The sequence below is a fragment of the Acartia tonsa genome, chromosome 13 (genome assembly GCF_053477335.1).
Source record: "Acartia tonsa isolate MP-2025a chromosome 13, ASM5347733v1, whole genome shotgun sequence".
Lineage (NCBI taxonomy): Eukaryota > Metazoa > Arthropoda > Copepoda > Calanoida > Acartiidae > Acartia > Acartia tonsa.
In genome coordinates this window covers 29335542-29352938 of record NC_137272.1, presented here as the reverse complement: position 1 = coordinate 29352938, position 17397 = coordinate 29335542, and the positions used below count along the sequence as shown (strand labels likewise).

The 17397-nt window shown below is 33.6% G+C and overlaps 1 protein-coding gene across 1 annotated transcript; it reads left to right on the top strand.

Moving 5' to 3' along the window:
- The first annotated feature begins 15756 nt into the window (after window positions 1-15756).
- On the top strand, window positions 15757-16847 carry LOC145335469 (uncharacterized). Its single transcript, XM_080181230.1, has 2 exons — window positions 15757-15880; window positions 16145-16847. Exons 1-2 carry the CDS (start codon window positions 15758-15760, stop codon window positions 16439-16441), a joined length of 420 nt encoding a protein of 139 aa, XP_080037356.1. The 5' UTR covers window position 15757; the 3' UTR covers window positions 16442-16847.
- Window positions 16848-17397: the final 550 nt, after the last annotated feature.

The window sequence follows — 17397 nt, the reverse complement described above, 5'->3', positions numbered from 1 at the left end:
GCCCATACCCTTACTTGAACTCTAAGAGGGCTTGCCCATACCCTTAACTTTACCCTCCTTGAATATCTCTTCCGCTATACATCCATCTATCTATTAATCCCCCCCCCCCCCACACCAGAGGAAAAAATGCCCACATGGGGGAAATCTTTAAAGGAAGTCATTTCTTACGGAGGGACATGGGGGGGAAGTAATAAGATGCATTAAAAAGGAAGGGGAAGGATGCAATGTATGAGAGAAAATCCGTAGGGGGAAAAAGGGGTAGATATCAAGGGTAAGAGGGAAAGAGAGGTCACATAAAAAAGGTATGGGTGAGTCTAAGGGGGGGGGGGGATGAATAAAGAAAGGAAGAGAGGTTAAGATGCAAGGAGCGTTTATCAATTTTCTCTGAGAAAATTTATAGATACATAGTAGAGTTAGAATTTTAGAGTAGCTGCGCTAATTAAAATAGATTATCTATCTAATTATTTTTCTAGTCACTAAAATAGGTGGATGCAATTCTATGTGTATGTACATTGAGATCTCGTAAATAACAAGTAAGTTTTTCAGGGAATGTTTGAACTGGCTCCAGTCAGGTTTTAGTCCATTTTTTGCTATTTTGCAAAAACAACCCTTTGATTGCACGATCTTTGTCTGCGTCTTTATATTGGCCAATGTATTAAACCTGCTCTTACTGACAATGTAAAAAGCACCTGACATAACAGCAGTAGGCTCTATTAGTAATATGTCTAATAGAATGATATATTAAGAAAGATGTATATTATAAAGAAATGAAATAGGTTTGTTTTAGCCGAAATTCATAATTTTTTTGCAGGGATTGATGGATGGGACATTGAAATAATCCCCCCTCCCCCCCCCCCCCAACAATTGCAATGAATATATATAATATTTCTTGTATTGATAAAGTGATTTTTTGCAGCTGGCTAAAATAACAATACACCAATGCCCACCTTTACTCCAACCCCTCCCCTCTTAATGGATGAGGAAACTGACCAATAAATGAGGTCTTTATTAGCAACCTTAATTGATAATATTTTTTTCCCTGTTATTATCTTGTCTTATCCCTAAGACAATATTTTCTAATTCTCCGTTAATATTCTCTCACAGCTGTCGGAGCGAAGCTACTCTATAGTTTTGGAGGTATCTACGTCCGTATATTTTCTCATTTCATCAAAGTTTTGAGTTGCTATTATACTAACAACAAAAAAAACAATTCTATCGTTTTTTTATGCTTAAGATAATACATTAATTTACCACTTCTGTTGTTCAAAATCAGTAGTTGAAACGTTTGGACACTCAACTTAAGGAACCAACCAAATAAAATTCAATAAAAGTTCCACAGTTGTCAAGCCAATAATGAATTAAAAAACGTTTATATAAAACTTTGGGGACTGGTGTAATAAACAGTCTAATGTCCTCTCCTTCACTGATTAAATGATAATATTTTTGAAAACCTACAAAATTTCACACATTTCAGGAAAAATTTTATCTTTCATTACAATATCCCCAAGTAATTTGATAGCCTTATGATATTAATATAGTTTTATGGTCATAGCTTTTAAATGAATTAAATATGGCTTTATTTCAAACTAGCGGTTTCGCCTCTAGCATTTAAAGCCTATGCTTAAAAGGGTTAGGGAAAGTAAAAAAAGCTTAAAAATATAATGAAAATTAATATCTGTAATTTAGAAATCCTAAAACCAGCCCAGAACCTGTGTAAAGATTCCCTGAAATGGAGATCGCAATCGGTTCAGAAGTTATAGAAATCTTTAGCTAGAGACTAAAAAACCTTACTACTTTATAAAATACTAACGGCTACGCCCCTAGAGGCCTCTAGGGGCACTTGAAGAGGGGAGAGTCGAATTTGATAACCCAATTTATTATTTTAGATTTATAAAGAAAAATTTTGAAAACTTAATGATCTAGGAATCGATCTAGCACCGCAATTAATAGACAAATCTTAATAAAACCTGATGGAAATATGTAGAATATGAGCATATTCAATCCCTGATAATTTCAGTAGTCAATCCTGAATAGGAATAAAGAAAACCACAAAAACCTAAAAATCTAGAAATCAATCTAGCACCCCAATAAATAGACAATCTTAATAAAAACGTTGTCAAAATATTTAGAATGTAAAATTGATTAATCCGTAAAAAAATTAAGCACTCTTTTTTGGAAAGGAGTTGAGAAAATCACGAAAACTTGAAAATCTAGGAATCGATCTAGCACCCCAAATAACAGACAGATGCACAAAACAATGTAAAGATCAGAGGGCATATGTAATAAAAAATACACTAATTACAGCTATCTATTTTGAATAGAAGCCGAGAAAATCACGTTTCCCCCATAGCGTTACAGACGGACTGACAGTCAGACAAAGTGATTTATAGAGTATAGCTTTGCTACTAACAAAGGGAATATCAACAAATTATATAGACAAACGAATATTGATAAAGAGAGCGTAATTGTGCATATGATATTAAAAGAATTAAAAAATCTGAGCCAAAAAAATTAATTAAATACGTTTGTAAATTGCTAAAATACACTATATTGACATACTAATTCATTTCTTATTTTAGAGATGCTTCACTTATTACAGTGAATTTATCCCTTATTTACATGACAATAGTACAATATATCATAGTACATACGATCAGTATGGCTAAAAACCGGTTCTAATTCAGGGAAATTAATCTGTTTTGAAGCCATACAACTGGAAAGTTAATTATTCTCTAAATTTTTAATACAAGCGTGCGAACTTATATCAATTTAGAGTAGATGCGCTACTATGAAAAAATAACTGTCTCAAAGTACATTATTAAATAAATTTCAATTTAATGTTTTAAAAAAATATATATTTATTAATCTCGTCTAAAGAGGGTTAAATTTGATGCTAATGCTATTTTTAATTTTGTAAAATTTTAGTTTAGAAAAGTACCGCCAGGTGGTAATAAGTTTGTTTGTTTTATCCTATTTATTGATTTTTTTGTACTACTTTATCACAAATTTAAATTCTGTTGTAATTTTTTTATTATTTGATTTTTAAAAAAAGAAAAAGTTTAAATAAATATTTTGTTTGAAATGCAGGTACTTTCAAAGTTGATAAAATATAAATAAAAAAAAATAATTACACAACTTGAATTCTTTGTACTCTAGATAAATAACAAATAATTAATATTTTATGTAGGGAGGTTAAAATATATATTATTTTACACCCTCAAATTCATTGGTGGGGAGTATTTGATTTACAATTCTACTCCCTTTCTGGACATCACGGGGAAGACATTGAAATATCCCTGAAAATTTTAGCTCTTCATCTTGAAAAGGAGTTGAGAAAAATCACGAAAACTTGAAAATCTATGAATCGATCTAGCACCCCAAATAGACAGATGTACAAAACAATGTATAGATTAGATGGGCATATGTCATGAGAATATTCACTAAAATTACAGATGTCTATCTTGAATAGGAGCCGAGAAAATCAAATTTCCCCAATAGCGTTACTGACTGACTGACTGCCTGACGGACGGACTGACTGACGGACAGCCAAAATGAATCATAGAGTAGCTGTGCTACCAAAATTATATGAATGCTAATATTATTGTCATTATTAAAAGATAGTTGTAACTGAAGATTGCTTTAATGCATGAAACATGATGTTTTACAGATTATGTTTTGTTATTCTTTCTATGTGGACTATATCTATTTATCTATCTACGTATAATCTATCTATTTTAATATCTGCATATCTATCTATCTATCTACCCATCTAATTAAACGGTATATATCTTATTTTATTTTAAAATGTCAAAAGTAAGGAAATCAAATCTATCAAATATTCTTAAATTAATCACGGATCAAGTAATAAATCAATGTTTAAAAAATTCATCTTTGGAGGATGGAGGTACCCCCCCCCCCCCCCACAAAAAAAGTTAAAAACCTACCCTGGAATATGAAAAGCTATTTGTAAAGAAGAACCATATTGGTCGCGTGGTTAACGAGCTCTTAAACTACGGACATACTACTACTTTCAAATAAGAGAATTTATATTTAATATTAACCTATTCATTTGTCAATTCTATTGACGATTTAAACCTGTTGCATTGATATTCCTGTAACAATGAGGTATATATTTTTGAAAGCGTAGCAACTCCATAATCACTAGCTAAAGATTGAAATAAATTTTCTCTTATTTTTGCATGGTAGAATTATCCTATTAATTTGATTTTTAGAGTGATTTCTTAGATGATTAGGCGCCATCTTTTAGGTGTAGTATACTCTATAATCTAGACGTTTATATCAAGCATAATTTTATCAATTTTCTGATTTATTTTGCTTTACTTTTATAGATGTTGTCATCCTTATTAATTCTGTGGCCCAATTTTTAAAGCAGTGCCGAACAAAAAATGACGTCATACAACACAAATTACCAATGAGAGGACAGAATACATTTTACAATTGGTCAATTGCTATGTATACTGGCATATCATTGGTCATTTGTATTGTATAACGTCATTTTTTATTAGGCACTATCAACTGCTTCCCAATTTTTGAGCTTATTTAATTTTCCCTATCTGTGTATTCTCGTATAATATTGAAAGTTAATAATTATTAAACTTGAAATTTTTGATGACACGACATTTAATTATTTGTGTTGTAGCAAAGCTACGCTACGATTAGGGACTTTTAAAATGTCAGTACGTTCTTCACTGAGACTTATTTGACTTTATATCCTATTACACAAAGTAGTATGTTATTTTGGTTGTTTGACGCTTAAGATTTCAATAACTACTGGAACGATAGAGAAGGTTCACATAGGTCCTGTGATGGTTTGAGGCTATTTTATTTTCAGATACAAGTTTAGGGTGGTATTAGGCTATTTTCTGCCCATCCATTCTCCTACGAATAAGAAGCCCATAGATACTAAGGGCGCAACCGCTAGTCCTATAATTTCAAGTAAAGCTAAGCATTTTGGAAGTTAATAGCCGAATGAGTTATATTTTTAACTTTATGTCTTATGATAGTTTTAGAAAATTTTTGTAAGCTCGCTCTCCCCTAGAGGCTAGGGGCAAAGAAGCTACTATTTATAAAATGATTTAAACAAGGATGACAACATCCATTAAAGCAAGGTCAACAAATCAGTGTTTAAACTATAACTTATTATTTTGAATTTAAGGTTTATAATCAATAGGACTATTTTAACATCCCAAAATGTATGATAGGAGCTTTTTTATGGTCATATTGGCGACATAATTGTAAAAAAGCTTTGCTTTAAACAAAAAACTTTTTGAAATTTTAACACTTTCTTAGTGTAAAACAATAAAAATTAAGTTCGGGTATTGTTTTTAAATTATCCATCCTTAAAAATTCCAAAGTCGACAAAAATTTAAAATCCTTTACATCGAGAGAGAGAGAGAGAGAGAGAGAGAGAGAGAGAGGGCGATGGAGGGAGAGAGAGTTCATATTTGTGTGTTCAATAATTTGCTCCTAGGCATAGCAATACATTTGCCGCCAAATTTTCCTCCTCCCTTGTAATTATCCGACCAATAAGAGACAAGAAGCAGATTAAATCGACCAATCAGAGTCGAGCAGCTCAAAATTTCGATCAATGAGAGATAATATATAAGTTTTGGCGGCAAATGGGAGGATTTATTAATATTAAGAGTAAATATTGAATTATGAAGGGCTACATACCAATACAGTAGCTACTATATAATATTTTATATCTTATACAAGATAGATGTAGATAGATAGATAGTTAGATAAATAGTTAGATAGATAGTTAGATAGATATAGTTAGATAGATAATTAGATAGATATAGTTAGATAGATAGTTAGAAAGATAGATAGAAAGATAGATAGATAGATAGATAGATAGATAGATAGATAGATAGATAGATAGATAGATAGATAGATAGATAGATAGATAGATAGATAGATAGATAGATAGATAGATAGATAGATAGATAGATAGATAGATAGATAGATAGATAGATAGATAGATAGATAGATAGATAGATAGATGGATGGAGGGATATTAGGTTGATAGATAAATAGAGAGAAAGAGAAAAAAATATACTAGAAAATAAAAGTAATTATTTTACTATTGGAATCTTTTGAAAAACAAAACAATAATAATTATGTCTATAAGTAGCGCAGCAATAATAAAATTACAACAATTCTTATCTATAAACATTGATTGTACGTGTTCGACAGTCCGTCCGTCGAAATGAGGCTAAAGATCTTTATAACCGGTGGACCGATTTGGATCTGCTTTTCATGGGATACGGAATATACTAACTGAGCTGGATCTTTAAATCATTTCAATGGTGCGCCAAATCGGGGTGAGCCAACTTTCCACCAATGAGAGCACAGCATTTTACGAAATGCCGCGCTGTGATTGGCTGAAATTCGGCGCACCCCGATTTTGCGCACCATTGAAATGATTTAAAGATGAAGCTCTGGTAATACCATGGTTTTATGCTATAAATAAGAGGTCGAAGCCCCTAGAGGCTAGAGTCGAAGCAAATCGTAAGATTATACAGTATAACACTGTAAAAGTATAATTTTTAACTGGTATTATCCATAAATCATGAAAATTCAGTTATAATTCAGAAAATTAATTTGAAATTTTTTAAAACTATCAAGAAAATGGAAGTCATTTTCACTGACAGACAGACAAAATTATATATCAACTACACTTTTAATAGAATTAAACAAAAAAAGAATTTTTCTTTTAATTTTACAGTTTTATAAAATTTGAATAATAAAATGGAATTTTTAAAAGTGTTTATTAATGACGAGAAATTTATAACAAAAAAGTTTCTTATATCTTTTCAATGGAATAAAAATCTAAAATATTTTTTATGTAAGTGTTTTTATGTCCCTCTAAAATCTCGAAAACAACTGAACTGGTTAGTAAACTATTTGTAAAGAAGCTCAATATTTGATCCATGGCAGGTTTAAGGCTATTTTGCGAGATCAGGAAAAATTCTTGTGTATTTAGTATCAGATTGTAAATAGAAAAAAAATATAATAAAGAAGGCTGAATCAAAAAATTCAATGTTTATTTGCTTTCAGACGATGATTATAGAATTGCAGTGCTTAGAATATTGTAATTTATCATCCCAGGAATCTACATTTCAGGTTTGTAATAGATACGAAACTTTTAACATGTTTAAATTTATGTTAAAAGCCATTCGTAAAGAAAATAAATGTAAAAAGTTTTATAAAAAAAAGAACAGTTTTGTTTATTTATTTATACCTTAAACTAGCGGCTCTACCTATCTAGGGATTCTCTTTTTAGAGGGGTACGAAGGAGCATAAAACAGCCTAAAACAATCCCAAGACTCAAATCTAAAACTTAAACAGCCTAAAACCCTCCCGGGACCTATTCAAAGCTCTCCTAAAAGGAAGAACTTAATCAGTTCTATAGTCATCGATATATTAAGCTTTAGGCAAAAATAACTTACTACTTTATATAATACTAGCGGCTACGCCCCCTAGAAGCCTCTAGGGGCACTTAAGGTAGGAGGGGGAAAAGTCGACCAAATCCAATTTTAAATTTGTGTTCAAAAGAATAAAAAAAATATTTTTTTTAGGTGGAGGGGGGTGAAGACACACTTCCCAAAAAAAGTTTAAAACCTTCCCAGGACCTATAAGAAACTTCACTGTAATGGAGAACAATATCGGTTCAGGGGTTAGCGAGGTCCTTCGGGACAGACAAAAACGCTTACTACTTTACATAGAAGAAGAAAGATAAAACTTTCCCTGATCTATAAGAAGCTTTACTTTAAAGGAGAACTATGTATATCGAATCAGCAGTTAGTGAGATCCTTCGTTACAGACAAAAAAAAGCTTACTACTTTACATAAAACGATATATAGGGGAGTATGAGCAATACAGGAAAACATTAAATGATGCAAATGTATTAAAATCTCGGTACATCTTCCTTATCTATCCGTGTTAAACATCAGTGTTGTTATTACAACAACATAGCATAACTTTATTTTAGCATTAGAATTGCAATAATTGTTCAGTGTCGATTTATAGATAAATAGTGTTCAAAAAAACTAATCACTTCACTTTTTCATTTTAAACCCTACAGTTTTGGTCAAAAAACAATCCAATTCATGCTCAAGCAATGCCAATTAGAAAACAATATTGAACTTTGAATCTACTTACATCTCCAGAGCACTACAGCTCGAGTCCTAGCCCTTGTGGAGAATTTTATTTTATTTAAAACACATGACCTCCTAGTCTAGCAGGGAAGTGGTAGTATATTTAAAACTTATCTTGTATACCAGTGTCAACACATGACCTCCTGGCCTAGCAGGGAAGTGGTAGTATATTTAAAACTTATCTTGTATACCAGTGTCAACACATGACCTCCCAGTCTAGCAGGGAAGTGGTAGTATATTTAAAACTTATCTTGTATTCCAGTGTCAACACATGACCTCCTAGCCTAGCAGGGAAGTGGTAGTATATTTAAAACTTATCTTGTATTCCAGTGTCAACACATGACCTCCTAGCCTAGCAGGGAAGTGGTAGTATATTTAAAACTTATCTTGTATTTCAGTGTCAACACATGACCTCCTAGTCTAACAGGGAAGTGGCAGTATATTTAAAACTTATCTGTTATACCAGTGTCAACACATGACCTCCCAGTCTAGCAGGGAAGTGGTAGTATATTTAAAACTTATCTGTTATACCAGTGTCAACACATGACCTCCTAGTCTAACAGGGAAGTGGCAGTATATTTAAAACTTATCTTGTATACCAGTGTCAACACATGACCTCCTAGTCTAGCAGGGAAGTGGTAGTATATTTAAAACTTATATGTTATACCAGTGTCAACACATGACCTCCTAGTCTAACAGGGAAGTAGTAGTATATTTAAAACTTATATGTTATACCAGTGTCAACACATGACCTCCTAGTCTAACAGGGAAGTGGCAGTATATTTAAAACTTATCTTGTATACCAGTGTCAACACATGACCTCCTAGTCTAGCAGGGAAGTGGTAGTATATTTAAAACTTATATGTTATACCAGTGTCAACACATGACCTCCTAGTCTAACAGGGAAGTAGTAGTATATTTAAAACTTATATGTTATACCAGTGTCAACACATGACCTCCTAGTCTAACAGGGAAGTGGCAGTATATTTAAAACTTATCTTGTATACCAGTGTCAACACATGACCTCCTAGTCTAGCAGGGAAGTGGTAGTATATTTAAAACTTATATGTTCTAACAGAGTCAATACATGACCTCCTAGTCTAACAGGGAAGTAGTAGTATATTTAAAACTTATATGTTCTAACAGTGTCAACACATGACCTCCTAGTCTAACAGGGAAGTGGTAGTATATTTAAAACTTATATGTTATACCAGTGTCAACACATGACCTCCTAGTCTAACAGGGAAGTGGTAGTATATTTAAAACTTATATGTTCTAACAGTGTCAACACATGACCTCCCAGTCTAGCAGGGAAGTGGCAGTATATTTAAAACTTATCTGTATCCTGACAATTCATTATCCAAAAATTTTCTAAATATTTGCCGCATTCCCCCCCACCCCTTGCATATATGGGGAAGGGGGTGTCGCCCCATTCTCGCAAAATACACAATTAAAATATTTGGTGCCTCCACACCTTTTGAAAATAGCTTAAAACCCTGGTAATTGACTAGAATAGTTTTTTTAAAAGCAGAACTAAATCTGGACAGACAGACGAACGAACAAACAACTTTTGCTTATTTCTAATTCGATTTTACATCCCTTTCCTCCCTCCAAATAGCTTAAAACCTGAACAGACCAACTCAAAGCTGTCGTGTAAGTCAGGGTTTACTAAGGAAAAAAACTAAGTTTACAAAGTTTAGGTTTTTCGAAAATTTTTTTATTCCGTTTAAGTATGTATATATAAACACCCCCCCTTTATCTCTTTCCCCCCTATCTGACCATCTAGCCTTCCCTATTAACCCCAGAATACGATAAATATGCAAACTCACCTCCATTCTTACCCTTCCCCATGGGCCTACGGATGGCGAGGCATTAGTTTGGGGGGAGGGGAGGGGGGGGAGATTTTCTTTACAAGGACTGTAGTCTAGAAAAATACTTGAAAAAGAAGATAAAATTTTTAGGGAAGTGTAATTCCCTCCCCTCTCCTTTCACTAGAGACTTCTTTGCTGAAAATGTTGTGTCTAATCGTATTAATATTGCAAAAAATCTATGAAATTTTATATTAAAAGCTAATACATCTTTCGGACATACTGACATTCTGAGTAAAGATTATAGAGTTACTATGCTTTCTAAATTGTACCTAACTGTTATAGGAATCACATTGCTAAATTTACGATTAGAGCTATCCGTTATTGACATACATTCGGAAGGACCGACCTTAAATGAAGAAAAGATCTTCTATAAAAAAAAATTGAAACGTACAGTCCTTATAGGCATTGCCTTTTCTTCTTATTAAAGTGGTCAAAAATTAGAAACAGGGAGCTAAAGGTATTTTCCCAGAGAGAAAGTCTGGCTTACAAATAGCAAGAAAATTTTGTATTTTATGGTGTGGCTGTAACTCAACTAATAAATAAATAGGTGTTGCATTAACTAAGCATAGAAAATATATACTTTTATGTTAGAGATGTGTGTGCGAATGGGGCGTTTGTCCATATTTAGGTATGGAGACCGCTCTTCTATGAGTACTACTAAATCCTAATTTTAATGCAATACACATAGACATTCTCATCGTCGGTTCGTTTGTTTAGAATGCTTAACCCTCTATTCCCACAAGTATAATACGAATTTAGTTGAGCTGGTGGAAGCTCAACAAAAGACCCACGCGAAGTATTATGTTGCTTTAACCTAAGAATAAATGGTTGGTTTTGATATTCGATCAGAATTATATAAGTATATTAAGTATTAAGGAAGGAAAATGTTTTTATAAAGTGTATTTATATCACAAGTGCATAAGTTAAGTATGGAAATATTTACAGGATAAGTGTTAAAATTATAAGTAGAGTAGGACAGAAATGTGCCCTAAGTCCCAAGCAGTGAATTGTGCTAAGTGTTAGAGTTCTAACATAAGGCCTGAGCTCAATTCATGCTAAGTACTAAGGGGCCTAAATTTAAACTACAATGCATGCCAAACAACTAAGTCATTACCTTTTTAAAGCCAGAAAGAGAAGTTGATGGTAGGAGAGTTAGTAAATAACTGAATAAATTCAAGAGGTACATGCTATAACATTAGCTCTGGACCAGGATTTTAGTGTTTGTCTGTGCAATTAAATATCTGTGTGTTAATATGTGACGTAAATCAGGCATAGTTGTAGGCATACATATATGTACTAGTTGTTTATATGATTACATTAACTATAAACATAATATCTTTAATAAACATATACTATTAGCAAATCACATACAGATTACCATGAATAGGCTTTCGTTACCCATATATGGTGTCATATAGGTAGAAACAGGCCTATGAATGCATAAATTGATACAAATAATGCCTTGGGCCTAGCTAAAGTAATTGTGTCTTGCCCCTGAGTGCTACTAGTTAATTGCAGGGCACGTGTCAATCAAAGGTTCATAATATGATCTATATAGTGTTGATTTTATATCAAGCATAGATAGATAGTTGTGGATGCGAAGCATTTCTGTAAAAGTCTCATATGTACGTTCAAAGAATTTGAAAATTGAGGATCGCATCTCCAATGGGGGTAAGTTGTTAAAAAAGAAAAAAGAGAAAAAGAAAAAGTTTAGTAGTCCCAGTATATAGGCATATATAATAAACTATAAATGTATTCCAAGCTAAGTTAAATACGCTTTCCATTAAGAAAGTATGATTTGCGTATCTTCATAGCTGGGTATACAAGATGATAAACCTCCCAAATAGAATACATTCTTTTCTTGAGGGGTTTAGTTTTATCTAACTTTGTCACATCAATAAATGTTTTTGCATTGGTTGTTCTGGATAGTTCAGCTTCTTCTGATGATGAACTAGGTGGTGAAGTGCTCTCGTTCGAAGTGTAGGTTGAGGTTGGGGGTGAGGTAGATATGTAGCCAAGGGCGGCCACTTGTGCTACCTCGTTTCCATTCTCGTCCAAGGTGATTGAGTGATTTTCCAGGTCATAGTAGAGTTGGTTGAGGTCATCAGTAGAGAGGGACAGTGTGCTGCTAGAGCTGGTGTCACTATCGGTCTCCACTCTACTATCTTCTCTGGTAGTCAGGGCTGTATTTAACAAGAAATTCCTGATGGTGATGGACAGGTTCTCTGAGAATCCATCGTACTCAGGTGTGGTGATGATGTTGTTGTTCTCGTCTATTGTGTCAAGGTGTTGACAGGAACACAACCGCAATCCGTCCAAGGTAGGGTGGTGGTAGGGCTCCAATACTCCATGATCATCTAGGTTATCTCCAGGCTGGTCCATGGTAGATCCTAAAAAGAGTTAGTGCGCGTGCTCCAACCGGTTCCTTGGGGTATCCTGGCTATGGTAATCTAAACAAAAGAAGTTTTAATAATCTTTTATTAATCCTTTTATCCCTGGGATATTCTAGAAATTCTTTCGTTACAGATAGACCTATAATGGATTGGTTAGTTATCTCTATTTCTGTTAAATATAACTGTTTCCTGAATATAAACAATATTTTATATAAAAATATATAAGTACAATTAGTATTTACATATCGTATTATTTTCTTTGGTTACATTACTCGTATGTATGTAAAAATATATGATTTTACTAACAATAGTTGGTAACCCTTTGTTTGTATATTTTGTATATGTACATATGGTTTATACCATCGTTGGTATTAGCTGTATTTATGTTATTTTTATCATGAATAAATTTTTATCATTTTAAAGACTAATATCTTACATTACGTCGCTATCAAGTGTACCTTTTAAACTTAATATCTATAAAATATATCGTTCAACGTCCGTAATTAAATTTTACGTAACAATAAGTTGTCAACCCTTTGTTTATGTTTGGGCGGTCAAAAGTGATAGGGGTTGGATTTGAGCGAGGTTATAAAAAGCTGGCGGCCCAGTAATTATGCTCATTTATATAATAATTGTCTTTGCGAGCGGAGCTTGCGTTCGAGTGTTTAATTTTACCGCTAAATTCCAAGAGAATTTATATAAAAGTGATAAAATATAGTAACCCGTTTGTTTTATATGAATGTTTTTATGTTATAGATTGTTGATGTGCTCATTATTGCATTCGTTAGCCATTATTTAAGACCCAAGAATCTTATTTTTCTTCGTTGATAAGACCTTTATCACTGTATTTTTAAACGAAAGTGGGTTTGAAGCAATATGGATACATCTTCAATATATGACAATTTTGTTTTATATAATATTTGTAGTTTTGATAGGACATATCTGAGTCAGCAAGTAAATTGACGTACCTTGTTTTGTTTACGTTTTCCGTCTGCAAAAGTTAAATTCGTTCATCGTAAACAAAACTTATAATGACACAGATATATTCCATCATTCTACTCGTTTTAACTTTTGATTATAGCGTTCCCTTTGTATAATCAAAACTTATTTGAGTCCGGATTCAAATCTTCTAAAACAATTTTACTATAGGTTTTTTAAAATAAGATTTTCTTTTTACTTAATTCAATTATAATGACGTTAATTGATAGATTATTTACGTTACGAGTAACTCAACCATATTATATATATAAAAAATATGGTCGCTTACAAAAATTATATTTAGCTAGCTTTATCTAAAGTGTTTTTAAAACGTCATTGGAGATATTCAGATTTAGCTAGTACATAAGTTTTTAATTGCTTGATACATCATAATGAATATGTTTTTGATAGCTCAGCGATAGCTATTTTTAAGCGTTGAATCATGTAAAATTAATTACATATTCTTTAACTTAATTGAGTCTAATAAAACAAAGTTTTAATGTTTAAATAGCTTAACGATAGCTATTTTTAAGCGTTGAATCATGTAAAATTAATTACATATTCTTTAATTTAAAGAATTTTACTTTTAGATAATAAATCAAAGTTTTAATGGTTAGGAGGTTCAACCATAGTTGCTTAAAATACAAAAAAATTATTCGTGTGTACAGTCTTTTTCATAAAATTAACTTTACTATATTGCCTTTCAGAATCACTAGTCCTCTTATTTTAAATTTACATTCGCTCATAATGTATGTGCCTGACAGCCTGGACGCGCATCAGAATATTAAGGAAAGATTCGAGGAATCAATGAGGGCGGCTGCGGCCACTCTCGCCAATTCCTCGTTTCTTGAAAATTCCTTAGACGACTCGAGTTCAGTGTACAGCGACCAGTCTGGGATGCCAAGCCTTGCTGATGTCGATGACTATGGGGGCACAAGTACTGTAGAGTCCGAAAGGGATCAAGGGGAGATGTTCGGCAACGAGCATCTCTCACTGATGCTTAGTAGAACGATACAAATCATCTGGTCTCTCCTCAATTCGGTGATGCAGAACTCCTGCGGTGACATTGGTGACGATGTTGCCGGAGGTGATTCTGGGTCTGCCGAGTTGGGGAGAGACCAGAAGACGAGTCTGGACACCTTCAACATGGATGGCTTAATTAACATGTTGTTGGGGTTTGGCTTGTTTTCATGTGCTCTTATAGTGGTCTTCTTCGGCGCTGTAGGGCTTGAGACTCTCACACGTATTGACGACACCTCAGACAGGTCGTTGGCTCGCTGGATAAGAGATGTATGTACGCGCCTCCGAAACATAGGCGTCAGGACCATTGAGCTTCTCCACTGCAGTAACAGGACCAACAGGACTAGAGCTGGGGCTATGTCGCCAACTGCGGAGCCGTCGGACACCATGTATGAAGCCGCGTCCTCTGAGATTGATGATATTCTGTCGGATACACAGGTGAGTTTTCTTCTGTTGTATATTTCTTTTTTTTTTGTTTTGTATAATTTTTTTCTAGCCACCCGTTTTGTCTAATAAAGCATCATGTTGGTGTATGGTTGTTCTGTCCTATTCTCACTTCCTCAACATTGACTTTCGGCTCTTCCATATATATCGCTCACCGTTTGTCGTCGTTTTATGTCGCCAGAGAAATCTGCTCGGTTACCGCAATTAAGTTGAGATACCAGTTAACATTTACTAAAATCTTAAGTAGCAACCTAATATTATTTCCCTCTGGGAAAGTTAAGAGTTTGCTCGTGCCGCACGTTTCTCATTGGGGCTTAAATGTTAGATCAAGGCTTTAATGTTTTCCTTTTGTTTTAGGCTCCCTCTGCTAGTCCATCGACTCCAGCAGAAGTGAGGTCCAGAATTGGCCTGTTTGCCGTACACTGTTTGTCTGCTACTGAGGATCGGATTACTGGAAGAAGTGTGCCTGTGGGCTTGGAAACCTCGACGGGAAGTCCTGGCTTCCGTCCGTTGATTGTGGATCAAACAGAGCGTTTACATGTAAGTATCCATGCTTTAGTTTTCTATTAAATTTCAGAAAGAGGCTGTATATTTGTACACGTATCTAGAGGTATTTGCAACTAAAATTCTTTTATTGGTAGAATATTAATCTTAAAATGTATGGTTGCATAAGCATTTTTGAACCGATCTAAGATTTTAATTCTAGTATAAAGTGAGTTGAATTGCTACCTAATCATATAGCTTTACAGGATTTTAGGCATTCTCATTTCCTGACTTTCCTAGACTCATTGTTGGTATTGCGATTAAACTAATAAGATCTATTATATTTTAGGCAACCAACTCCATCCCCCTGGCACACTTTTACACCAATATGGGGAGGTGTAATCGAGTCAGCTCTGAGAGGACAGCTGAGGTATCCAGCGACAGCTCTTCCTTGAGCTCTATTATGTGCTTAAGTCGCATTGAATCTCCTTCTGCAGCTGATTTGTCTGTGGTAAGTTTGATAAGCTCTTATAATATTTCTTCGTTGCAAAAATTACGTAACTTAGACTAGGCTATTTAGCTCAGCTAGCTATGCTTTTAGACAATAACTTTACTTTAACTATGGTGTAATTTCTTCCTAATAGTTAATAGCAAGATTCTAGATAAAGTATTAGTAAAATTGACTCATAAACATATATGGATTAACGTTGATAAATTTTCTTGTGAACATTTTATTAATATGGTTGTCTAATAACGTCCCTTTTCTTAATTTTAGGATGCGGCCAGTTTAGTCCCACTGGTTGACGATATCGAGGACCCCGATCTTCCGCCGATTAGATTTAATGCGGTGACTGATGAGATCGAGTATCCCACTCCACTGCGGGTCCTCAGTTTAGAACGTTTGCGCCGCTCCATGCGTACTCCAACGCCTGCTATCCTGGAAGAGATAACATCAGCGGAGAGTAGCTTCAACTCAGCTACGCATTCCTCAGATAACAACAGGACAGAGGATTCCGGCGTCGAGGGAGTCCCTCGACGTCGGGGTCCCATGTTCCCTAAACGCACGCCGTGAAGTGGCGCTGTTAGCTTGGTTGAAACTATGACATACAAATTTTAAGACAATGACCAGTTTTAGACAACATGTGACTAAATTTACAGATTTTCTATTCTTATGTAACTAGTCAAAATAGTAACCACTATGAAGTAAAGACTTTTGTTATTAGACATTATGACTTTTTATACTGTACAAAACCAAACATTAATTTACACTTCTGCCATTATATTATGTACATATATGTTTAGTCTGTAAGGATATTTAGTATGTAAGGAAATGATTATAAGGTTGTATTTTCTTTATGCCCATAATTTTAAAACTTCATTCAATTCTTAATTACTGTCTTCGTAAATGAACTAATCCTTTTTCTTTCTCAATAGTATATTAACAACTGTAATTGCAGCCTTATATCGCAGTATATTCATTCTTGTTAGCTTGTAAGGGTCATGTATATATAGATATTTTAATCGAACTCGCAACTCAGTACCTTTTCTCTAAATTTCATTTATATCCATCCCTGTGCATTAATCGTGAATTTTAATTGTGCTGTGATATAGAGAGGACTTGTAAATAGCATATATATTTTTTTTTTTTGTAAACAATATCTAAGTAGACCGAAAGACTGACGTTTAGACAAAATCATTTACATACGCTTATTCAAGTATTTTTAAGAAAACTCATGTAAAGGCTGTTTGTAACTCAAGTAATTAAAGTAATATCATTGATTGGATGATCTCATTAAGGAAGTTTTATTTAATTAGTAAGGCTTAGAATAAAAGGTTTTCCCCTTTTAAATTTCAATACAATAGTCATAAAGTTTAAAGTCTCAAGGTAAAATGTTCTTATGTCCCTTTTGGATTTAAAACTAAGTCTTAATTCCAACAAGTAGAGCTAAAATTTTTTTTTTTGTGCTCACGTTGGCTTGTTGTTAGGCTATGCGCTCTTTATATGTACAAATTCAACATTTAGCGTTT